The 27365-nt window shown below is 31.6% G+C and overlaps 1 protein-coding gene across 3 annotated transcripts; it reads right to left on the reverse strand.

Moving 5' to 3' along the window:
* Window positions 1-2938: 2938 nt before the first annotated feature.
* LOC143075524 (uncharacterized) lies at window positions 2939-27228 on the reverse strand. Of its 3 annotated transcripts, none has more exons than XM_076250960.1 (9): window positions 27071-27228; window positions 23492-24639; window positions 22587-22809; window positions 21662-21804; window positions 16692-16872; window positions 16121-16268; window positions 13667-13734; window positions 10750-10886; window positions 2939-9571 (listed from the first exon to the last, which is right to left on the reverse strand). In XM_076250960.1, the coding sequence occupies exons 2-9, from the start codon at window positions 24623-24625 to the stop codon at window positions 9506-9508; spliced, it is 2100 nt and encodes a 699-aa protein (XP_076107075.1). In that variant the 5' UTR covers window positions 24626-24639; window positions 27071-27228; the 3' UTR covers window positions 2939-9505. The 3 variants fall into 3 exon arrangements, with proteins under 3 accessions (XP_076107075.1, XP_076107073.1, XP_076107074.1); XM_076250958.1 differs by having other exon boundaries at window positions 21641-21804; XM_076250959.1 differs by having other exon boundaries at window positions 21641-21804; window positions 27059-27228.
* Between the last annotated feature and the right edge of the window lie 137 nt (window positions 27229-27365).

Here is a 27365-nt window from a genome sequence, read left to right on the forward strand (position 1 = left end):
CAGACTTGCTCTAAATGCTTTGGTTTTTGAGATATAAGCCAACCAGGTGCTCCGCAGGGCACAGCTTATACGACTGCAGAGGTCGAACCCAGAACAGTTAGGGCAAGTATGGACACAACATTCAAGCTTGATACAGCTCTGAATTTGGGTTGTAATAAAAATTTTGACATAATATGAGTTTCTGACACAAAACAAATGTCAAAATCTTACAAATCTATTGCACAATATTGTGCAATTAAAGATTTCTTCTTCAAACTTTGAGAAATTTGGAAAAAAACTTGTTGTTTTTTATTTGGTCGGGTTGTTGTCTCTTTGACACATTCCCCATTTCCATTCTCAATTTTATTGAAAACTACTACCAGCCCCCTTTTTTTTTGCAATTAGTCCAAAACCTGATATTTCTTTATACATAATTTACAAGTACCATAAGGAAGGTAAATCTGTACATGCCCAACATTGTATGTAAAATGTTCTTGAGGTACCTCCCTTACACTGCTTTTTTAAATTGTCTTAATTGTCCATTGACCAGAAAAACCTAGTTTTTTTCCCCTTTTTTGGCCCTTTCACCCCTAATTCCAAAATTTGTTCAGCAATAACCCTTCAAAGTCAATACTAACCATCCCTTCATGGTATGGAAACTTGTGGTATAATTTCAGAGAGATTTATACACTTAAACACAAGTTATTGTCTGGAAAATACAAAATTGCTAATTTATGCCCCTTTTGGACCCCTAATTATAAAACGGCTGGGACCATAACCCCCAATATCAATCCCAACCTTCCTTTAGTGGTATTGAACCTTCTTATTAAATTTCATAGAGAACCATTTACTAAACAAAAGTTATTTTCTGGACAAGTTATTGACTGGAAACTACACAAATGCTTATTTGGGCCCCTTTTTTGGCCCCAACTACCTAAACCATTGGGACCATAACACCCAGAATCAATTCAATCCTTTTATCTGTGGTATGAAACATTGTTCAGAGCAATTGAAATACTTATACACAAGATGATATCCTGAAAGTAGAAAAATGCTTGTTGGGACCATCATCCCCAAAATTAATCCCAGCCTTCCTTTTGTGGTATTGAACCTTCTTAATAAATTTCATAGAGATTAATTCACTTAAACTAAAGTTATTGTCCAGAAACCAATCTGTCTTCGGACGACGGCATCATACCATTATATGAACAAAAAAATTTTGCCGTCGTATAAAAACTGCATTTTACCCCTATGTTCTATTTTTAACCATTACGGCCATGTTTTTAAACGAAACAAAAAAATAAAACACAAACTTTATTCCAGATACCCTAAAGATCATTCAGCTGTAGTTTTGTAGGAATTGGTTCAGTAGTTTCAGAGGAGAAGATGTTTGAAATAGTTTAGACCAAATGGACGGCGATGGATGCTATGTGATGGCAAAAGCTCACTGTCCCAAATATGTAAAAGAACAGAGTTCCAATGTCCCCCGCGTTGCACTTATTTAATATTTCAAAGTGGCATAACTCTTTTAAAATAAATGGGGAATGTGTCCATGGGACACAGATGATGCCCCTGCTTACATATATAAAGTTAATCAAAATGCATGTAAGCACTGAAGGGTAAAAATTGCTTTAATTTATCAGTGGAAGGTAAAAATAAACTTTGCATTGTATAAAACATTGATTGTAGTTCATTCAACTTTAAACATGGACAAAGGAACTCCAATTTTAATAATTACTTGATTGATATTTTTAGAAGAAAAAATGAAAAATTTAGCAAATTTTCCATTTGTAAAGGGCATAACTCTAGAACAGTAAAAGTGACTACACCAAAATTCAAACTTGAACTGTGTTTTGTGGTAATAAGCATTATGTATAAGTTTCATTACATTTGGTTGAGGCAAACTTAAGTTAGAGAATGAAAACAAAAAATAGCTAGAAAAATGTAGCAATTTTTCCATTTGTAAAAGGGCATAACTCTAGAACGGTAAAAGTGACGCCACCAAAATTCAAACTTGATCTGTGTTTTGTAGTAATAAGCATTGTGTATAAGTTTCATAACATTTGGTTGAGGCAAACTTAAGTTAGAGAAAGGAAACCAATTTTGGGACGAACATACAGAGGGACAAGGGTAAAGCTTAATTCCCCCTCCATTAAGACGAGGGTAAAAAAAGTCGATTGTCCACCATTTTAGAATTTGTCAAATGTATTGCTGATATTAACCTATAGTATAAGTTTTATAAAAATCTGGCAAGAATTGTACTGTGAGAACGCTAACAAGACTGGACGGATTGCAGCCCGGTATTTCCATGTCCCCAGCAATGCGTTATTCGTTGGACAATAAATAACATTGAATAACTTAGATATAAGAATTTAAATTGCTTAATATTGAACTGATAGCATAGTTTTTTTTTTTAAATTTACTTAAGTGAATTCATTTCAATAATAATTTTAGACAGTATATGATGGTCTTACACAATCTGATTTAGTAACTGTGACCTTGACCTCAGAACATGTCACTTCAAAAACAACAGGAATCTTCCTCTTATTATATGTGACCACATATGACAGTAAGGTTGCAGTCCAATATTGTTATTTGATTTAGCATCCAAATACATAAAATTTTTGACCTTGACCTTTGAAATAGTGACCTCAAAGTTTATAGGGGTCTTCCTCTCATTATATGCAACTATAAATCCAAATCTGGTTGCAATCTCATGTTATATTTGATATAGCACCAGCTAGGAAACCCTTTTTCTGTGAAAACTGCAAACAATTCTTAGTATCTCTGACCTTGACCTTAGACACAGTGATTTAAAAATCAAAAAGGGGGAACTCACATCATATCCAAGTCAGGTTTCAATTATACATTATTCATTTGAATCTAAAAAAAATAAAATTACCAACCTACTGATGGGTCATAACCCATGTACCCTAGGGGTATAATAACAAAGATCATAAGACTTGAACACAATTTATTGTACATATAGGTAATGAAAAGCTAAATTCAAAAATATTGTTCTCACTAACATGATTTTGGTAAATGTTCATCCACTCAAAACATTCTGTACAATTAAATACACATTTATCACATCTAATAGTAATGAATAACAATAATGTTACTAATCTTAAGATACTACCAAAATAAAGTGTTTGTTCCACACTACACATGTACAGGCTATTTTATATACAATTGTACTTGACTCTCTATTTGTTCCCTAGGCTAAATATAATTTGTTTTGATAGTGGAATATTTATGTAAAAGGTGAAAAGAACTAGCTTTATCTATAGATTTGAGCCATCTGATAATAAATTGCTTCGCCGAGCGCAGCTGTATATGATCACAGACTAAGCTGTTGTGAATTGACCTTCTCCACCAAAACCCACTCCTAAAAAAATGTTTACCCCCTTTTTTGCTGTTGTGCAATACACTATGCTGTTGCCTATTGACCCCCCCCCTTTTTTTTTATATTGCAAATAGTCCAAAATCTGACATTTCTTTATACATATTTTACAAGTAGTGTAAGGGCGGTAAATCCAAACATACACATGGTATTTTAAATGTTTATGAGTTACCTTCCTTTAAATTGTCCAATAATCAGAAAAACCTAGTTTTCCCACTTTTTTGCCCCTAATTTCTAAATCGTTTGAGCCATAACCCCCAAAAAGTTGATCCTAACCATCCCTTTGAGGTATATATATGGAAACGTGTGGTATAATATCAGAGAGATTCATACACTTAAACACAAGTTATTGTCTGGAAGCTACAAAAATGCTTATTTGGGCCCTTTTTTTTTGGCCCCTAATTCCTACTGTTTGAACCATTACCCCCAAAATCAATCCCAACCTTCCTTTAGTGGTATTGAACCTTCTGTTAAAAAATATAGAGAACCATTAACTTAAACTTAAGTTATTGCCCTGACACTAAATGATTCTTAAGACGACGATGCAGGCGACGGCATGATAGCATAATAGAACGCAAATTTTTTTGTGGTTGTATAAAAATACTGATCCAATATCTGTGCTTTTGTTACAATGATTTGACAGCTCAGTTCTTTTTTCTGTTCTGCTAATATTACATCAGCCAATGAAATTTCAGCCTTCAAATTCTTGAAGGTATTATGACAAAACCAGAGGATCCTCAAGAGACTTTAAAACTGAAAGTAGAACAGTGTTGTCAGACCTTTGTAAATGTTTTGAAAGGGGATCTGCATTTTAAAGTTAGAATGAAACGTGAGCTGATTAGTTCAAAAGTTCATTTGTCCTTTCAAAATTTCAGGGTCAATCTAAAACCTTATAGTGGAACAATATTTTCTTTTTTTTATTTTTAAGGTAGATAGACATTTATATTAATAACTAACAAAAAATAATTACCTTTTCTGATCTAGTTTAAAATATATATTTACATTTACAATTTATAATTCCTGGCAAGGTAGGTCACAAAATTATTTTAACAAAACAAAGAATGAGAATTTAATAATAATAAAAATTTGAAAGTAAAAACTTTTAAGGGAGAATTTTTATTTAAACTGTTCACTTCTTTGATGATTAAGTCGGTACCTGTAGAGTGTTTCTAAATTTTAAAAATAAGAATATTATAGATAAAAAAAAATAAGCAACTGCATTTCTGAATTATTTTTCTCTTCCTCAATGTTTGAATATTTACGGGCAACAAATTCAAAATGGTGGCCCTATACATGTGTAGATGAATGCCCAGTTAAGATGGTGTGTAACTACATTAAACAAATAGCATATATGTAACTTAAACACTAATATTGATACAATGCTAAGATTAGATAACATCCAATGATTAAAACAGAGATCAAAACTAGCCATATTCTGGTTAAATGAATCAAATTCAGCCATACAATTAAATGTGTGTGCCATAAATGTAAAAACACATGGGTACTTGCTAGGTAGGTATTAATTATTGTTTAAATATAAAAAAAAAGATGTGATATGATTGCCAATGAGACATCTGTTCATAAGAGACCAAATGACGCAGAAATTAACAACTAAAGGTCACTGCACAGTACAGCCTTCATCAATGAGCATCAAGTTTGTTAACATCTCAAATCCTTTTAACTAGATTAGTAATAAATACAGTCTTGTTAAATATAATATGATGCACAAGTTTTAAAGAAAATCTTTTAAAATTCCTGTACAGTGTTAGTCCTGGTATATACTAGTTATACAAAACATGGCATCTTTAAAATCTATTTTCCCCTCCCCCCTAAAAAAACATTTAAATGTTGATAAATTCATGGCACTACACTTTATGTTAGAATAACACAACAATCCTTAATAATTAACAAGTGAATGTGATACAGTGAAACCCTGAAGTTTCATGACAGAAATGTGTACCCCTTCTGTTAGTGTGATACAGTGAAACCCTGATGTTTCCGGACAGAAATGTCCAACTCTTCTGTTATAATGGATATAAAAAAAGTAAAAAAAGATTATGCCCGACATAATATAGGATGGAGACAGTCAATTTGAAGATTTGTTCTACATAACATTTATAAAAGTTTTTTATTTGCAAGAATCATTTAGAGATGTGATAACTGCAAATCTTCCAATGAAACACTGATATACAAATTCTTATGTACCTGAAAGAAAATGATGTAAAATAATTTACATGACGTCTGTGCTTGGGTTCGTCCAATCAAAATGAATGTAACAAACATTAGGGCACTGGATTAGGATATAATTGTGATGTCTGTGCTTGGGTTTGTCCAATAAAAATGAACGTTACAAACATTAGGGCACTGGATTAGGATATAATTGTGATGTCGTGTTTGGATTTCTTAAAAACATTCAGCAACTGTTATCAACAACTGATACATATGTAAATTTTATAAAAATGTGTTTTGATTCTAAGCATACAACAATTTAAACAACTATTACATTACCATAACATAAATTATGTGAAATATGTTTTTAACCTTATAAAAATTTTGGTGGCGCTAGGCAATTTTTGAAAACAGATGTTCCTTAATTATCATTTGAAATTTGAAAATAATTTTCCTAGCAAGCATTCCATAACCTACAGAAGTTGATAGAATAAAAAAACAACTCAAGAAACTAATCATATAAACTATATATATCTTAAGTAATCAATATTTCTCTTCATACAAATACAAAATAAAAAGAAAATTTTACAACCAAAATTATGTATTCAAACAAAAAAAGAACTAAATGAAAACCGAGTAAAAAATACAGCACTCTTCTTTTATACACAAGCAAAATCTATTCTCTCACTGACAAAAATCCACATAAAACAAAATATACAAAGAAACACATTAACAACTGCTCTAAAAAAAATTAACAAAAAATAAATCATTAAATTATCAATACTTATGGGTTTTATCGGCAAATATTTTAAAGATCAACAAAGCAAAACTTATATAGTTTACAGTGATGACACAATGTAATGTTTAACACTACTCCTTAAGATTTATCAATAACTTTTATTTACAACCAATCAAAAGACTTTATGGCTACCATTGTTAATAAAAAGAATTTAACTATTTGAATATTCATTTCAATGTAAATTATACTTGACATAATCTTAGCTCCTAGATATCTGGTTTTTTTTTGGTTTTGTTGTGATGATTGGTTTCTGGTTCATTGACATGTAGACAACATTTTACTACAATACAATTGACAATCAAAGGGAAATAAATCAAACAGAGACCACATTCCAAATAGATTTTATATGTCACCCTAAAAAAAATAGGATTGCATCTGAATTTTTTCATGGTATCAATTTGGATATCTTTTCACTATTTAATATTCTCCAATAAAAAAATCTCTTTAAGAACAGCCTTAGTTGAATTTCATCTCGTACTATCTTTTACAATTTAACAAATTTAATTCAGTTAGGTTTAGTAAAATCAAGATTTTATTAGGTTTTTATGTCAATCATAAGCAAATTTACAATTTCTTTGATAAGTCAAATTACAAATTAATCTAAATAGTTTTTCATGAAAACAAATAAATAATGTATCAGTGTGATGGGAAAGATCAACAAGACACTTATCCTTAAAACAACTTGGTTGTAAACTTTTATAAAAAGTGTATTGAAATAACTTTCAATATATAACATAAATTACTATACATGTATGTTAATTGTTCTTTAGCCAATAGCTGTGCTCCAAAAAGTGTGTTTTTACCTACGGTAATGCATTAACTTCCATATTAAATTTTCTTCTAAATACATCAATAATATTCTCACAAGTATATAAACAGCACTATGATTAGGTTTAAAATATACAGCAGTATTTTCCCTAGATGAGGTTACTTTTTAAACATGAGGGTCTTGCACAGTCAGTACTTTATTTATTGAATCATCTTCTTATCACATATACACATTCATCTAGTGTTTAGAGAGACATTGTGAAACACAACCAAAAATATTGTCTTCCAGATATCTTTATAATACATTTGTACAGGGTGATAGCACATTTGAGTTATTTTTCTAGTTAAAGGGAGAACACCTGAATTAAAAAAATTTCCTTTCTAAATTTTAAATAATTTGTAAGTATGTCTTTAATTATTGTTTATAATTTCAATGGTTTCCCTGGATGCTTCTAATAAAAAAACCTCAGAAGTGAAAAGTTTCTCTTTCAAAACAGTTTTAAAAGTCTAGCACTATTATTAACTACTTTGGGTTCTTCCTATAAATAAGAAGAGAAAAGCGCAGTGAGCTTTTACCTTCTTATTCCAAAAGATAATAAAAATATATTTCAATTTCTCAAACAATTGACAAATCCAAAATTTATGTAACAACATGTATTCAAGCTCTTGCTTATATCATTCTATCCATTTTCTTTTTTATATTTCAATAATAGTATCTGAAGTATAGGTACAAAGTGTTATTCAAGGATATTCCCTATTCTATAAACCATAAATAGTATCTCAACTAAAAGTATAAAGTGCTTTTCATGGATATTGACAACTTTCACTTTTTTACAATAAATAAGATTATGTTTGGGAAAATAATTCATATCTGAAAATGTTTCTTTAAATTCATAGAGTATAAAAAAATTCTGATTATATATAATAACAATAATACATATACCCTGTAAAAAAGAAGTAAAACTAAATTTATATCAAATCGCATTGACCATAGAAAAATTTTGTGTGGTTTATTTTTTTTTAAACAAAACTTTCAATCAAGCACAAGTTATACAATAATCTTAATGTTTTATGGGAATTTGTATTGCAGTTTTTTTAAAAAGTCACTGAATCATATTGGAGTGGAAGACAGTTGGTAAAATCTGATCATATAAAACATAAGTCATCCGACATTAAAATTAATTAGAAGAAAAAACAATAAAACGACCACCTTTAGGCTATGGAGGAAAAATATCCAAATTAAATCCAGAAAATAAATTATTAATATTATCCTGGGCTTTGGAAAATTATGTGATGTTTATTATGTGTTTGTAGTGTCAAAGGATTTTAGATAGGCTTAAATGAGCTACATCAACCAGATATTGGTAAAAAAAATATCACAATGTTATTATAAAAGTAAGCTAACTTCAAACTATCTTATCTTGACTGCATTATTTAGTCTGCCTAAATTTCAATATTCATTACAAGTAATGTTCTTTCAGTTCAAAATTGATCAACTAAAGAAATCTGGAAAAAAATAGCATTCTTCCTTATCGTCACATATAATAAGAAAACATAATATTAAGTATGTCTAAGACTATTTTCTGTCCAGTGTAAACCTCAACTATTTCATTCAAAAAATAATATATGATATCATTTCAATCTGATTCAACAACCTGTATTTCTTTTATAGTATAGTAAATGCAGTACAAAAACTGATGTGTATAGATACATAGCAGTATGGGGGTTTCACAACTTACAGATTTCACAACTAACGCCATTTTAAAAGCAAGAATTATTGCTATACAATAAAATGCAATAGTCATTCCAAAATAAAGGTATTTCACTTTAGAAATGAGCCAAAATAAGTATATATCTGAAAGCACTCTCTTTTAAAATTAAATAGACAAATAATGTCAGATGATATACAACAAATAAATGCAAAACCATGTAAAATGAGGTCATGCAAATTACACTATTAATTAATACTTCTATACAGGCGTTCAATGCTCAAATTGAAATTCACAGTCACAATAGAAAAATGTCATAGAAAAATCAACAGTATGGTTTATTCAGTTTTTAAATGGAAGTTTTGTGAAATTTTCAATAGACAAAATTAGCTTGCTCTGAGCAGAAAGCATACATTGTTCTGGTAAATTGTACTTCTTATATTACTTTCACCCCACATGGACAAAATCATTAGACATTCAATGAACTATGATGAATTTTGTTATTCCTTTCAGATCACGACTGATTCTATTCCAAACAATACCCTCCTGGTAGCTACCCCACTATTTAGCACATAGCAAGTTCATGAGTCTGTCCCTGACCTCTCCTCCTTAGGAAGATGATAAAAACATGATGACAACACAAGGTTTGGCAGGATTGAAGCTGTGATTTCAGCAGTCTCATGACAGAATTTCTATCCACCTCACCACTCCTCTGTTGACTAGTTCTCTATTTACAAATGTAACCTGCAAAATATAAATAGAGCCATTTCAATAATCTGTGATGACTTTTTTTTAAATTGCTCCTATTGAATGCAACAAGTTAATATTCTTGGATAAAAATCTTTGGAGGAGATGTGATCCTTACTTCAATATTGGAATCAATTTCGACATACTGTAAATTCAGAAATTATTGCATGCCTTTATTATTGCAATATTCTCATTTTAGACTAAAATGAAATTTTAATTTTTGCGAAATTAATCCTGTTTAATTCATATAAAAATTTTAAATGCAAGTTTAAATAATTGTGATTATAACCTGGTCGCATTTTTCGCAGTAATAAAAACTTTGCAATAATTTCTGAATTTACAATACCTAAAATGTTGTGGTCAAGTACTCCAACTGTTAGTAATTGGCGAGACACCATTTGAAAGCCTATGAGAAGTTTCTATCTGAGCTAGCACCTTTAAGTCAATCATATATAAAGAAGGTTTTGTTCCATATAAGATCAATTTTTTTTAGGAGTTTTGGTATGATTGCCATTCAGCCAATATCTACCGGAGAGTTAACAAGTTCTGATTCAGAATATTCATTTCTCATATCAAACTGAATAGAATGTGATATCAATAAATGACACCATGAAAATGTGTTAATTTGGTTGGCCTATCTTGTGATAAGAAATCACTACATTTTAATTGGTTACTCATTAGGTCAATTATAAAAATAACATTCAAAGGTCACAATAGACTATTTTTTCCTGCAGTAACCAATATTTGGGAGCTCTTCAAAATACACCAGACTTATGATGTTGTCTTGTTTAGGGGCAAGAGACTAGGACAATGTTTTGCAGAATTTTCTATTTTACACAAAGACAGTGTTTACCATAAAAGGAACAGGTAAAACAACTTGTAAAAATACCTTGGTATCAATTCATGAATTTCTAATAACAATAATAATAAACTCATCACAAGCTTGTTTACCATTATCAATCCATAATAATTTCTCAATTGTTATATAAAACCTATAATAAATATTTGTTGTTGGGTATTAACACCAGTCAATCTTTTTTCATAAGTTAACATTCTCCATTAATTCATGGGAATCTAACTAACAGACTTTTTTTTTGTCTTATAACTGGCTGAATGTAAAATACAACTGCTGACTTTACACAAAGACAACATAATTCTATTTGTTTAAATGTTACCTTATCTCCATTGATTTGATATATATGACAGTAAGCAATACCATCATCATTTCTTCCCACAACCTGAGCCTGGAGTAACTTCCCTTGGGTGAGCTCTTCTAACACTGCAGCGGCTTCAGAACTAAAGTACTCCTCATCTGTAATATTAACAATATCTGTGCTAATCATATGACCAGAGAGAGGCTGACAGATCATTCAAGTACAAACACTTATAATACAATATTATTTGCAATTGCATCCATATCCGATATCTTCATTAAGTTAATTTTGTTGTGTTTCTTGTACGAGAATTCTATGATATTTTGACAATAAACATGTAAATAAAGGCAAATTTGAATGAGCTTGCTCACTACTGTTGTTCCAAAATTAAACATATTGATTGGAGGAAGCACCAAAGTTCCACACACCAAATTAAAACATGCCTTTCAAGAAGAACACCAAAATATCCCGACAACAAAATTATACCCAATTTCAATACATATACATGTACAGCATTTGCAAAATATAGCTTTCTTATATACCTAAGTAAACTTATGACACCCTAGTATAAATCTTTTTAATGTTTCACATTTATTGTTATTCATATTTAGGACCAAAGATATTCTATTATGTAATTTTCTAACTGGTTTTTTTGTGATCCACTTGCACATTTTACTCTCCTAAATAACCAGGGACTAAACTTAACTGTTTTTGTCTAGGGGCCAGCTGGGCCCCTAAGATATTTTTTTCAGGGGCCCAGTTGAAATTTAGGAGCCCAACCAATCTTTATACAAAAAGACTAAATGAAAATAAAACTGAAAATAACTTTTTATATAGTGCTCCTAAGTAAGGAGTTTTATAAATAAAACAGGTGAGATGGGAGAGGATTATATTATTTTGATGCAACAATACATGCAGAAGCTTAGAACTGTTACTATTTTTTCTCCATAATTGTTAAAATTAAAAGCATTTTATAAGTGCCCCCATGTAAGGAGGATCATCAATACAAGAAGTAAAACAGGAAGTACAGTCTTTATTATGTTCAAATACAAATTTCTCTGATTCTTCTTTAAATGTATGTGCATGGTATGAAACAAAACAGTTTTTTTTAATAAAGCTTATAATATTTAAATTATTGCCACCAGAAATGTATTATTAATTTGACAATAGTTATTTCCTGCCAAAATTGCCTCCCTTCAATTTTTTTCAACTTCCTGTTGACCTGACGATATGGCTGGTTTTTTTTTATAATAAATACTATTTCAATCCAAGCCATCCTCTAATAGTGTTGATCAAAATATATTTTGCAATAAGTTTAAATTGAAGATTGGATATCAAACTTAATATTGGGATATTTATTTACGTGACTTTGCGTTTCGTTTAAGCATTAAGTTTTTTTTGTAAATAGCGATTCAGGGACAAGTTACCGTCTAACACAGGCTTGTAATGACTCCGAGGACAATTAGAAAACATGTGGGGGGGGGGAAAGGGTACAAATGGGATTTACTTCAAATTTTTTAGTCGCCAGCTGGGAGATCAGGTTGACTTAATATATTCGCCCAGCCGAAAATCTGGTCGCCATGGGCGACTGGTCGAGCGTTAAGTTTAGTCCCTGATAACTCTTGGTCAATGTATTTTAGGCATCATACAGTAAATCAGTTTAGGCCAACTAAAATTAATTAGTAGATTTTCATCCAAATTTTTGAAAAAAATGGGGCGGGTGGGAGGATTTTATTTTTTAATTTTTATTTCTTATGAAACCCTCTTGTGACGTGTTCTTCAAATATGCAAGAGTAATAATAAGTTTATATTATGTATATACATATAAGGAATGGTACATAATATTTCAAATCTTAACATGATAAAAATCTCTAATTGGCAACCACTGTTCTACATGTAATAGCTGCTTTAGAAGCCTAAACAGCAAAAACATAAAAGAAGAATGCTCCCCTCAGTTAGACTATCTTCACCAAATTTAGTGTCTTTTTAAGCGACCATTTTTTTGTCTCCATAAAATGAAACAAATATGCAACTAAAGAATTACGAGTTCAGAATAAAATGAAACTGTTTTGAAAACGAAAGGGTTGGTGCTTGTATGATTAATATGTAAAACATGAACTTAACCAAAAAAGAGAAGATGTTTAATGGCTCTATTAAGAGTATTGGGACAGAAGGTGTTTGTGCTGTTTGTAATTAAAAAAGCCATGTGGGTAAATCTAAGTGTATGTTTCCCGACTTTTTGAACTCAATTGTACTGTCATAAATCTAACAAGTTCGTGCTTGCGTCATTTTAATTATGCAGTTATGTTTTTGTACGAATGTGTTCCACGATTCGAGCTCTCTGGGTATAATTCATAGTCCACAATTCCTGCCACAAAGACATTTTATCAATAAAAAAATCCACGGTTTTCTTAATCACAGAAATTTGTGTCATACCGCGATTTGCAATCTTGGACACAGCGTATAACTTGTAACCCGATTATTTCATGCCCTTCTTGAAATCAATCTCTATTCTCGGTAAACGATTTTGTCATCGTAGAGCTGCAGAATCTTTTTTAATTACTCGAAGTAATACGAAAAACGAAAATTGAAACAGGAAGTCTGAAAGGAAACAAAATTTTTGACGGTTACCGGAAACGGAGATGAACTAATCCGGAAATCGTAAATTTTTCAAAATAAAAAAAATCGGGGCGGGCGGGGATGAAAATCTATAAATTAATTTTAATTGGCCTTAAGGCAAGAGATCTGACCAGCATATTAACTCCAATAACTATCCCCCTCCCCCTGGCTGATGACTAGTCTATTATCTAGATCTGAGCAGCATATTAACTCCAATTACTATCCCCCTCCCCCTGGCTGATGACTAGTCTATTATCTAGGGCTGATCCTGTCTGCAAGGTTTTTTTTATCATTTGTTACTAATACACATTTGACTTACCTTGTAAGGGTGTTACGTTAGCCATGTAACATTCAATACCCTGGAATGGTAATGTCATGAAGTCACTCCTACAAAAATAAACAGAATATTACAAAATGGTAGAGTGAGCAGGAGTCAGCTATAATTTAACAAAATCCAGAAACAATCCATCATTTCCAGCAACAACACTCTATTGTGGCAACAGGAAGAACAGTTTAAGCTATGAGATCTCAATAATTTATATACTTGATAGTCTTACATTTCTGTATCAGAAAGTTCTTAAAAGAATTTTAACAAACATTTTTTCACCATTTGTGAGTATTAACTATTGACAAATTTTACTTATATAGTGTTTAAGTATTCATATTTCTGTGTATTGGCTTGAGTGTCCTTTAAGCATCTGCCCTTGGTGACAATACTATTCATACATATGCATCAGCCATGAGGAAGGACTTGATTCAAAAAGCTTTTTCTATAATGGATGTGATGCTGTTTCTGGTGCATGGTCAATAAACACAAACAAACTGGTTTACGTGACTACATTTCAGGGCTCACACTACTTCAGAATTATAGGGAGAAGAGACTTCTCTTTTTGAAACTGATAGGGAGAAGTGGTGAGATTTGAAAGAGAAGTGCTCATTCGTGCGGTGCACTACAATGTTTGAATTTTACTATAGTACATATACAGTGTTCTCCCCCGGCCGTTTTAGCGCCGCGATTTTCAGCCCTATTTCAATTTCCCGCTGTCCTATTGCACTTCCGCAGCGCTATCCCACTCAACCGCGTCGCTATATTTTTTTTTGCATTTTTTCAAATTTCCCGCTTATTTTACTCTTCGGATCACGTGATTGACTGGTTTACGATTTTTGAATGAATTATTTCCGTTGTATTAAAGTAACTCCGCGGGACCAGTCTAATAAAAATGGCGTCTTTGAAAGATCAAAATAAACAAAGATTTCGACATTGACATCTATTTTTTCAATTAAAAGAATATATAGAGGCATATATGAATGAAATGAGATGAAATGAATTGACCGCATTTCCCGACGACACTCACAAACTTGTTTTACGAACTTTCAACAAACGATGATTTTAAAAACGATCAAACACCGGGGTTTGTTACAAATTATTTGCCGGGTTTACTATCCATACGAACCCCGAAAATGAACAAGTCTTTGAAGTATTAATTATCACCTATTCAAACTTATAATTGTTTAGTCAGAAATTCTACAATTTGAAAACAATTGAGAGGATATGATTTGAAAAACAAACCCCAAGCTGATACGACTTGAGAAATTTCACTTTCTCGATGTTCAGCTTGGATGAGGCTATTTAAATATTATAAAACTTTAAGGTCAGACAAATGAGAAATCTTTATGCTAAAAAAAATGTCAATTCCTGTCAAACGTCGTAAGGTAAACTGTACACTGCTACAGTGGGTTACAAAACCAAACAGAAGCTGACAATGACTTTATTGTTGGTCCTACATGTTCTGCAACATTACCTGTTAGTGCTAAGAAATCTTCACATAGGTAGTCTGGTGTAGACCCATCATGGAAAAAGACTTCTCCTTCAGTTTTATACACTGACAGTATGAGGATTTAATATATGAATTTACAATGGAGGAAAAAAAAAGACTCTTCTTCTATATCATGTGTATACAGACAAAAACATTAACAAACAAAGGGGTACATTGTAACTATTATGAGCATGATGAGGACATCATTACAAGAGAAAACATCAATAGCATAATATAATAAAAACACATCAAATCAATTACAAACAAAACGTGCGCCGCAATAAAGTTACTGAGAATTGTCGAAAATTACGCGCTTACCACAGCGCTATCCAAAAATCCTGGGGAGAACACTGATATATATATATATGTAAATAATGTTCTCTTTTTATATTGTCCAATTCTAATCAGAGTATACAATTAAAGCAACATTTCAAATTAAAAGTTGTTAAAGTTTTACTAAGGTTCTTGTGAGAAACTACTAACTAAATATCTAGCACTAAAAAAAAAAAAATTATTTAAAAAAAGGTAAAGAAATTATAATATATCAATTACAATTTAATTAAAAACTATCTTGTGTATGAAACAGGGCGACTTGTTTTCGCTTTTTGGGGTTGGGGAAAGCGAAGTGACGGTCGGGAAAACGACTTCTTCGCCCAAGTCGCCTGGTAGCGTGAGCCCTGACTTTTAATAATTACTCAATTTACATTTCATGTTTTTTCATTTCTTGTGTATTGTCTATTGCAATTGTTTGATATAAAAAAATCAATGTACTGACTATGCCTATAACTGGTCCTCTATTGGAAATTAAATTTATCTTATCTTATCTTATATCATATCGGATTAATTCAAAATAGTCTCAATATACATGAAAAATTCTTAAAATCTTCCAATTCTAATTTGTGTAATGAGCCAAAAATAAACATAGAGGTTATAATGCAAATGTATAATAACATTACCTAATCTGCCGCAATATTGATCCTGAAACTCGTGAAAACCCGCCATAATCTACATATTTGATATCACATTCATCAGGACCTTCATATACAGCTGTGACTTGTGATCGGTACCACCCCTCCATTATAGGTGCAGCACATATCACGCCCACTGAAAATATCATATAACTTCTGAATAGAAGCATTAAAAAAATGAAGATTTCAATATGTTTACTTCAGGCACTTTTTTAAAACCAAACCAAGCATAATATAAACTTAAAATCAATCATAAGAAAGTGCAACCACTCACAATTTGTAAATTTGAGTGCATCCCCATCCCTCCCCAGCTTTTAAATCTGAAACAGCCCTTTTCTTGAAAATTTATCTGTTGTGTATAGTATGTATTTAGGACAGACGCTATCTGGTCCAATTCTGAATCACCAAATCCTATGCTTTCTATATGTGAAGTGATCTTTAATGTCCCAACCGCCTCAGCAAGTCCTAAAAAGGCTCTCACATGACAAAACAATCTCATGTCTGTTCCTAAGATTTTTCAAGTTAAAACAGTCATAAAATTTAAATATTGCAGATTTACCCTCTAAAGGCCTTGGTAGCTGTGGCACTATGCCATCTTGTGTGTAACAGGAATTCATGAACTGATTCAACCTCTCTAGTGATGGGAATGATGGGTGAGTAGGCTGCTGCATGAAGATATGTCCAGCGTCAACAATACTGGATACTACAACGTCTACAGAAACTCCTTCTGGAAGGTTTAACTGAAAAAATACCAAACAAAAAACTTTAACCATCTGCAATACTTGATATTACTTGTCTATGCATATATTGAACTGATTAAAAAAAAAATATATTGAATGTTCAGTCCATTTAAAATGTTATTTTATTGTTCAAAAAACGATTCTTCATGTTATGACTATCATAATCTCTTTATAACTCCTTTACAGCCGATTGCATTGAGTTTGTAGGTAAAGGTAATATTCAACGCTTGCTTGCTAGCTGAACAGTGAAGTCATTATTTGGTTAGGTAAACTACCCTTCTTGTAGAGTAGACTAGTCTGACAGATAACCAGTCTATCTGTCTGTAGGTCTAGACCACTTTGAAAGGAGGGTAGTATACATGTACCTTACCTAATAATGACTTCATGGTTCAGATATTACCTTCACCTAGTACCTACAAACGCAATGCAATCGGTTGTAATTAGTCTGCTGAATGTATAAATCTACTACACAATATAAATCAATAGTATGTCAATCTTGATAGCAAAAATCATTTGAAATATCGAGAATGTCCAAAATTATCTATTAACCTAATAATGTACTGATTATAGTTATATAAGATGCAAGATCTACAATAATAAGCATGATAAGTTACAAGATGTAATATTTATAGATGCTCACTTCTCTTTCTTTTGACTTTTGTCAGACATTCAGAATCCTCTAGCTTTATCCATATGGAGCCAATTAAAATATTGCTCGCCTACCTCTTATTTTCTTTTCATAATTTTAATACATATAGTTTCAAAAAACATTTCTGAAAACTTAAAAAAAATCCTTGTTATATTTCTGATTTTGAGAGAAAAAAAGGTGCCAATGATGAATGCATGAAAAATCTAGAGAGAATCATCTACTCCAAAATTTCCAATTGATTATACCTCAAAGAAAAGGACACACACACTTATATTTTTTTCCTGCTCTTTAAGTTCTGTTATTTATCTTATCAATTTATAATAGTCTTATAGAGGGCTTATTATTTTGAAACAGAGGAGAAAACATCTTTAAAGAAATTTCTTGAGACTTTTCTTTTTTTAAGAAATGTAGGAAAAGATTTTCTTTTTACATTACAATCTTGTACATAAATTATAATATAATTCCACATACAGTGTTCCAGCTTGAATCTCAGGGCAGAAGGGTGCTACTTGTCTGAAAGGGCACTTTAGCGCAATAACCCAAATTGTAAGGGCACTGTTTGGCAGTGTATTAATAACCTTGAATATATGTATTATATATTGCTAGGCTCAGCTGCAGAACATTACTTGTATTTTAACCTTATTCAGAAATTAATGTGTTCCAAGTGTTGGTTCCAGTAAGATTTTTTTATTATCAAATTATCATACCATGACACAAAGCATATCATTTTAATTGATGTAAATTTATGCAAACTGTGCATTTTGATCAGGAAAAAAATCCTTCGAAAAATCTTTTTTTTTATTTTATAATTTATATAACTTAATTATACAAGTCTATAAAAATAAACAAGTAGTTCTGAAAGATGGAGCTAAACAAAATTGAATTTGTTATGTAATTAAATTATTTACATTAAAACTACTTGTTTAGACATATAGTATTTGTGTTATTGAAAGTTACCTAACTTGTAAATTGTTACAAAAAAGTATTAAGAAGTGCACACCAAAGTGCTCCTAAGTAGGGAGTTTTATAAATATAACAGGTGATACAAGAGATGATTATATTATAATGATGCAATAATACATTGCATATATTACAGAAGGTATAAACTCCATTATGGTTAAAAAATAAAAGCATTTGTTAAGTGCTCCTATGTAAGGAGGATTATAATACAAGAAATAAAACAGGAAGTGGTGCAATCTTGTTATGTTCAAATACAAATTTCTTTGGTTCTTCTTTTAATTTCATACTCGTGGTTATAAAAACAAAATGTTTTTACCAATCTACCTATTTACTCAAAACTTAGTCTGCCTTTTAAATTTTAAACATTACAAATGGCTAACATGTCAGCATTTTCATTCTGTATTAAATATCTAGTATTTGTTCAATTATCTTAAATCCACTAATTAGCAGTGAACAATCATTAGCAGAGGTGATAAAACTGCCAAAGGCATTAGGTATTTAACTTAATCCTATTGTCAGTTAATTAGTGTTACACAATCAATCAGGTAACAATTTTACCGGAAACGCCAGAAGGCATGAAATTTGTAAAATGTATCTTTTGAAAAGGCAGAGGGGGGCATTCTTTGGCTTTGGAGGGCAGAAGGGCGGGGGTAAGGGCACCAAGGGCGGGGCGCCCTTCTATTTAGGGCAGGCGGGAACACTGACATACACAAGTTAATTACAAGACAGTACTTTGATCACACATTATCTAGCTAGCATATTAAATTATGAATGAAATCAAAGCATTATAAGACATTACACTTAAAATGGTTACAAGATATCTGATTATTGATGCGTTAATTGACCAAAGCCTCTTTTAAATCAAGGTGTACATGCATTTTAATTTTAACTCCTTTTTTTGTAATCAAGGAATGATCAAAGACTACTTGTAACAAGTTACTTATGATGTTTAAATACTTATTTCAAATATTTATCCTCTTTTTTAGCATCCCACAAGGTTGAATTAAGGACCTATTCCAATGAAATCATATATAAACTAGTATCTCAATTGTTTGTAAAACAATTGAAAGGTCTTTCCTGTAAAAGTGATGTTTTCGTAATGTACTTTGTACGACCTTTCATTTGATATACGACAAGCATACCTTCTGAAACTTTTCGCTTTTAACACTTAATGACCTCATCCGCCTACATTTTTGAGATCGGAAGTATGATATATGCAACACATATAAATAAATAAATGACCCCACCCTTCCACCTGGGATGAAAAAGAGGTTTAAATTTTTAATTTTTAAGTAGAGTTTATTGAGACCTTCAATTTGATATATCAGATGACCCCATAAGACAAAGTGCCAAAAATGATGTAATATCAACGATATAAATAGAAGTTATGAAACTTACAAAGTCAATGCAAAACATGAAAATTTCAAAATAATTTTTTGGTGTTTTTTTCCGTGGATTTTTTTTGGTATTTTGTCAAACATATAACTATGTTAACCTCTTCAATTTCTTAAACATTTTAAGTGGTAAGCTGGTGTTGATTCAGAAATACATGCCGCCGCTCGCAAAATTTTAAACTGCATTATCTCTAAAACAACAATAGATATCTCAAATCTGTTAAATGGTAAATGATTTACAGTTAAAGGACAACATTAAAGAAAAAGAACTGGGACAATTTCAAAGTTCACCAAGGTCACAATTAACCATCAAATATATGATGCAATACTGAACTTGAGAACCGGAAGTCGTAGAGACATAGGACTATCACCATTCAACTCAGGACCACTTGACCTTTCAAATATCACAAGGTCAAGGTCATAGTATAATGTGAAGGTCAAGGTAAAATTTCATCATGACCTGACATTGACCTCAAATTGAAGGTCTTGAATTACTGATCATCTTTGCAGTTTATAGTAGGTTGATATCTGTTACCTTTAAAAAGATATACACACAATACTATACTTTTAAGAATCATCCCGTCGTAACTTTTGAGCTCGATGTATAAAATGTAGAGCTCATCGAGAGGAACATTTTATACGCTGTAAGTATGCAGCAAACTCTGATGGTTTTCTTAATATGCAAGCTTGAAATTGCAGCGTAATTTTTTTTGGCACTTGGTGACCTTTGACCTTGGGTGCAAATTAAAGGTCAAATGAACTTAAGATTAATGGTGTAGGTCTCAAGTCTTTACGACTTCCAGTTCTCGAGATAATTTTTCAAAAATTGTGTATATTTTTTCAAGGGAAATAACTCCTTATAAGGGTTAACAACAAAATGATTGTATATGTTTATTAACATTGCCGTCTGGTCTTGTACATGTTGCCGTTTTCAAATCGATTCAATCTTGAATACTTTTTGCGAAAAATGTAAAAGAAAGAAATTGCTTCAAGGGGACATAACTCTCATAGGGAATGATGAAATCCTTAGCAGCCTCATATGGTAACACATCATGATGAGATCTAACTATTGTCCAAATAAGGTCATGATATCTTCAAAAACAACGAGGGGGGGCCATGTAAAAAAAAAACCAATAAAAAGATTACTTCTAAAGGGGATGATGAAATCCTACACAGCCTCATCTGGTAATACTTCATGATGAGGTCTATCGTTGGTCCATATTTGGTCTTGATAACTCCAATAGAAACAAGGGGAGGCCATGTCAAACAAATGCTGGATGAAAAAAAAACCAAAAAATACCAGGAGAAAAACAATAAGGTCTTTCCTCGCAGAGAGGAAAGACCTTAAATAGTAGCTTGATATTCAGTGGAAACTGTTTCAATTGTTAATATTATATCTTTCCAATTGAAGACTTAATTTAAGACTTTGATATTTATTTTTTTCTTAGTTATTTGAAATTTATTACATTTAGAGAAGCAACGAGGTTTGAATGATCTTCAAAAGCTACATGCATACCAATGGGAAGAGTACAATCTTATGGTCAATGAACTCACCTTCACCTCTAAGACAAATATAGGCAAGTATTCAATGCAGAATTTTCACCAATGGAAGAAAATTCATTTTTTTACGTTTTTGTACAATTAAACAAATAAATGTTTTACAACTCCAAATAAAAGTTACCATTGATATAAACCACTGTTTGAAATTCTGCATTGAAACCAGGTAATCTTGCTGACCTCAAATAAAATAACGAAATGAATTTACCTGTGTAATGCCTGGTATTACCTGCATTAACTCTGGCATTAGGAGAGGATTAGATACTACAGGCTGGGGTTCATTCAATGATGGCACATCTACTGGTCTTAGGTCCACCTCTGGGAATCGCTTACTTATCATGGCCAAGGCATCATCTATCTGTGTCTGTGTACCTAGTAATGATATTACACATGATTGACAGTTCTTTCCCCAATATCATGAATATTACTTTTCCTTAACAGTTCTAGTGAATAAAGGTGAATTGAAAAAGATAATTCATCAAACATAAGTAAACAAGTCTACAGTTTTCAGACATTACTTTACATTTTCTTACATTTAATGGAATATTCATACATCATTAAAAAGTGAAAATAGAATAAAAAAATCTAAACAGACTGTGGGTTCATATCAATTTTCTTGGATTGAGAAAATTCTGGATTTTCATGGATATTTGATTTCATCATGTTCATGGTTTATCCTATGGTCTGCATAATATACTGTAGAACATTATACAATTACTGTCTTTTGATGAGGTAAATATGCGGTTTAATTGACTTTTGAAAAACTGATATTCACTGAGGCCAACGGCCGAAGTGAATATCAGTTTTTCAAAAGTCAATTAAACCCCATATTTATCGAATCAAAAGACAGTAATTGTTTTATTCCATATTCCAGAGAAGAAAATGTATTTAATCACAAATATATACCAAAACAAATTTGAGATGAAACATTTTACCATAACGTTGCATGAAAAAGCGCGTGACGTTTAGCGCGGTGAATAACACTTTCCCAGGTGAATATGCTTTTTTATTCAAAATCCAAATTTATATAGAGAAACCTACTAAAATAATACCAATATGGAATAATTGTATTTGTTGAACAGTTGAATTAAGTAATTCATGTTTACCAGCGAATAACAATTTTCACAGTTATCAATCTAAAACAAATAATTTACCTTCTATAGAGCAAAGCTGAAAGGCTGGAGTGAAAGGATTTGTACTCAAAGCTACATTGGCAAAAGTTTTCTCTTTAATAAAATTGATATTTTTTCCAAACTTTCCTATTAATCTCCCACAAAGCTCTGTTGGAAAGTTACACTTGTATGACAGCTTTGTCTTGTCATCTTTCACTTTAGATGTTGGGTATCCATTACTGCCTCGGTCACTGTCAATGGAGGCCTGAAAAGTGACATGGTGAAAACATGGCATTCAAAAATTTGTACAAATGTGCTTATAAGTGTATCCAGTTGCAATAGTTACTACAATAAGATTTTAAAATTCAGAAGAATTTTTTTTTGTTTGGCAAAATGGAACATTTGTTTTTTGCTTGCAGACTACAAACTGACTGACACATTCCCTGTTTCCACTTTAACAATGGAAAATACTTTGTTTATCATGTTTATAGCACAGTAAGATGTCTGAAAATTATTTTAGTATGTTTCTCTGGCAACCTTGTTTCTGATTGTTAATTAAAGACTGCTCAAACAATTATAATCCACATACAATTACTACAGGTAAGAGATAAAATAATTTCTTCAATTTCCTTACTTCAGTGGACTTAGCTTGAATTTAACTTGTTAAAGATCAACAAAGTTTGCTCAGTTTATTTTTTTTTAATGTTTTTCTTTAAAAATTACTGATTCTATTATTCCTTAGAGACCACCAATGTTATAAAATGTTAGACAATATTCACAAAATTTCGTGGTAAAAGTGAAAATCAACCCCTTGCAAAAATTTCAAGACTTCAAAAAAAGAATTTATAAAAAAAAAAAAAAAAAACCCAAAATATTATCAAGATTATCAAGTTGACAAGTAATGACTAATGTATATTTGTTGTTCATGAAATCCTTTTTATACTAACACTATCACAGTTGGATGTATCTGAACTCTGGATACCATTCTCAATAACGCCATGTTGTGATTCTTTAGATGGAGACACTGAATTTCTATCTTTAAGGGGCGAACTGGTTCGCTCACTACTTGTTTCTGAAATCCGATCTTCCACGTGACTGGCACTTTGACTTGAACAGTTTGAATCATTTCTGTTTCTACGGGAAGATTTATTGTCAAGCACTGATCTCTTTCCTTCTGAATGAGACAGATCATTACCATTTGAAGACGGATGGTTTTGAGAATGTTCACAGACGGACGACTCCAATTTTATTGAAGTTTCTGGTTTGATAACATCATCAGTGTTAGAGTCATTATCTCGTCCTTGAGAGCAAGTGATATCAAGGTTTGTAGACTCTAATAATGGCACCATGGTTGACACGGAGAGAACATCCTGCTCACTCATTATTTCTTGTTCTACCCTGTCTTCCCTACTTTCACTTTCAGTTTTGTTGACAAAACTCACATCATTCATCCTTGAGGCAGTCATAGCCTCATTTAGAACCGAGACGTTCTCAGAGATGATTGTCTCATTTTCACCTGATGTTAAGTTAAAATTTTGATATGCACCATTCCTTTCACTGACATCATTACTGCCTGTAATGGTCGGGGATTTATTTAGGTTGTTTGCTACCTCTGCCAAAATGAGGTCATCTTGTTGTAGTGAAGCATTCCCTGATTTTTTTGTTTTGAGAACGTTTTCAATCTTTTTATTCTGATGTTTTTTTTCATTTAAGTTTTCATTTAAGTTACCACTTCTTTCTAGTAAACTGATATCATTTTTTGTAGTATTCAATTGTGTTTCCTTTTTAAGGATCATTTCTTCCTGTCTTACAATTTCACGTTCAATTTCTTTAACTAATTTATCATCTATTATATTGCCTTCATTTGACACCGTTTCATTACTCGTTTCGGCTATCAATGGTTGAGATGAGATATGCCTCAGACTATTATTTCCTTCTTTATCCTTTGTGACTGCATTTTCAGATATGTTTCTCTTTTTTGAAGGTGACTTTTGAGGTTTCTTGCGTCGAACGTACCACATCAAAGCCAACAAAGATATAGTTGAAACAGCCACAGCTCCGACAAGTCGTACACCAGACATTTTAGAAACTTTCCCTGAAAGAAGAAAGAAGTATTTTATAAGACTGTCAAACATTTGAGAGGTTAAGCTAGCTAGAACACCAGGTTTAATACAGCATTTTCACCTATGAAAATGACTTTTTTTAATGTGTGTACCAAGTCAGGAATAACAGTTGTTATCTATTCATTTAATTTGTTTGAGGTTTTGATTTTGCCATTTGATAAGGGACTTCCCATTTTGAATTTTCCTCTGATTTCCATATTTTTGTGATTTTTTATTGAAAATCCTGTCCACATTGAGCAATGGTCTTACCTATATGGTTCATTGAACACTTCTTTCAGGAAGCAATTATTATTCAATGGTCTAACCAAAATTTCATTTGACAATTGATAGTTGTAATTCAAAACATAATCAAAAGAATATAACCATACATGTATGAGAGCCCATGAGACAACCCTTTGCAAAAGTTTAAAAAATAATAGAATTTCAAGAAAATTGTTTATTTTATAATTATAAAACGTAACAATATTCCTCTTTATATCATGCAAAATTTAAAGACCCAACTTTGCCATTAAATCGTCATTGACAGCTAGAAACCTCTGAAAATATTTTGTACCAACATTGAACAGGCACACATCGGTAAGACTGTGTATCTATGCAAAAATGTCTAGCCATTATTTTTTAATGTTAGAGAAAGCGATGTCTCATTTTATTGGATTTTGACATGAAATTTTGTGAACTAAAAGTACTTTTGAGTTTTAGTTTCTTCCTTCTTTTTCATTTGTCTTTTGGTTTTTAATTCTAGTGTTTTTCATGTGTATACTTCATAGCTGTACTCTGTTACCTGCCTGCATTTTTTTTTGGATCTATTAATTGTATTTGACTGTCAAACCTGGAATTAGACTTATCCCCTACATCTGATCCTATATTGTAAAATTGTCTCCATTTCCAGTTTATGAAAGCCATTATTTGTCAATCAAACACAGGTTTACTCAGAATTTTAGTCTATTCTATTCTACCATACAGTGACTGCCTTCAACTAGTTGAAGATTATGTCAAAGGAGGAAACTTACAACTTACACTTAAATATGCCATGTTTGCGATTTTCGGGTATAAAACTAGTAGTTCTTAGGTCCGAGTACACAGTTATTTCGTAGTGCATTTCTTTTAGACAATAAATGAAAATAAAAAAAATCCCAACTACGCTTTCTCAATAATATTTTTACAGTGTGTTGTACTACTTTTGGGACCAATTATATCAAAATTATAGAAAACTTCATCAGCTCTAACTCAAAATATGGACAATTTTATGTTAAGGGGGTCTTGAAATCTTTTGACAGCATCCAAAGTGCTAATTTCTGACCTTTTTCAGCTGGACCTAATCACTACTTTACATTAATATGTATGACCCAAATTTTTTTACAGTGTCATTTCACCCCCTACTTGCTATATGAGGAATAAAACATGGAGAAATAAATTTGGAAGGGGTATAACAAAAATTGGCAAGTAACACACTGTCCACACTAAGGACTATATTCGTGGACAACGAAAATCGAAGGACGATAACTGTGTACTCGGACCAGTAGTTGAACAAAATAAATATCATTGAGGGGACTAATAAAGATGAAAATGAATGTTTAGATCATTTGGGAATTTTGCTGCAAACATTGAGAAAAATGTGTTTTAGCCATTGGGAATTAGTCAGAATACCTGACCCTGTGGAATGCTAGAAAAACCCATGCAGAAGATGAACTACGTACATGTAGATCCCTTGAGAAGACATGTCATGAACGTTTGTAAATCTGATTAAGTACAGGAAAGCATGGTATAGTGAGAGTGTCGTCATGGGTATACCTTCCTGACGAATTACGGTATTTTTTTTTTATAAATGACATGAAAAGCGATTTTTGGTGTAGGACTGCTACATGTAATTGTACACTTTCTTTAAAAAGAAAAACAATATCTACTGATTTAAATGTGTCTGGTTAATTTTTATCCAAAACTAACATTAACAATAAGTATTTGACATCTCTGACGATAAGGATATTTTGATTAATCATGGTAATATGTTAACCAATAAGATGACAACGGTAGCAGAAAAAAAAATGTTTGACCGTTTATTTAAGAGTAAATATGTGTTGTTGATACTGTGTTTTCAATAGATAGAAACAAGTCCAAGGACCTGAAGGTATTTTATATTTCAGGTGGAGACAACTCTGTTTTCAACAGTTTATCAATACAAACTGAAACTTCTGGACTTTTTTTATACAGGAAAAATTGTGTGTTTATTGTCTTCTCATAGAGAGTATGTCTACAACTATATGAGCCGTTTTAAATGTCAAATTCTTAAATGTAAATAATGTGTATTGCGCCATGTTTCTAAAAATTGTTTTCATAGGTCAATCCAAGGTTTGTTGACAACACATATTTTGCCCTGTTTTAAGCAAAACTCACAATGATATTAACCTTATTCAACGATAACAGTATTATTCTAGATTAAATAAATGACTGTCAATACTGGACACATGTAGGCATTTCGTATACATAGAGTTTTTTAGCAAGCAAAATAGCCACACGTGTTTCCACCATCATTATCAGTTCTCGTCAAACTCTCGTAGTGTGTTTTAGAGAACTATATTCGAGCACTATGGTATATTCTTGCGCTTGTTTATGTTTTTTTCTTTTACGTGATATTTTCTATTTTAACACGCATTAGCAATCCTTATGCATGGACTATAATAATTTTGAATTCTGTATCTCT

This window comes from Mytilus galloprovincialis, chromosome 5, assembly GCF_965363235.1.
Source record: "Mytilus galloprovincialis chromosome 5, xbMytGall1.hap1.1, whole genome shotgun sequence".
Classification (NCBI taxonomy): Eukaryota; Metazoa; Mollusca; class Bivalvia; order Mytilida; family Mytilidae; genus Mytilus; species Mytilus galloprovincialis.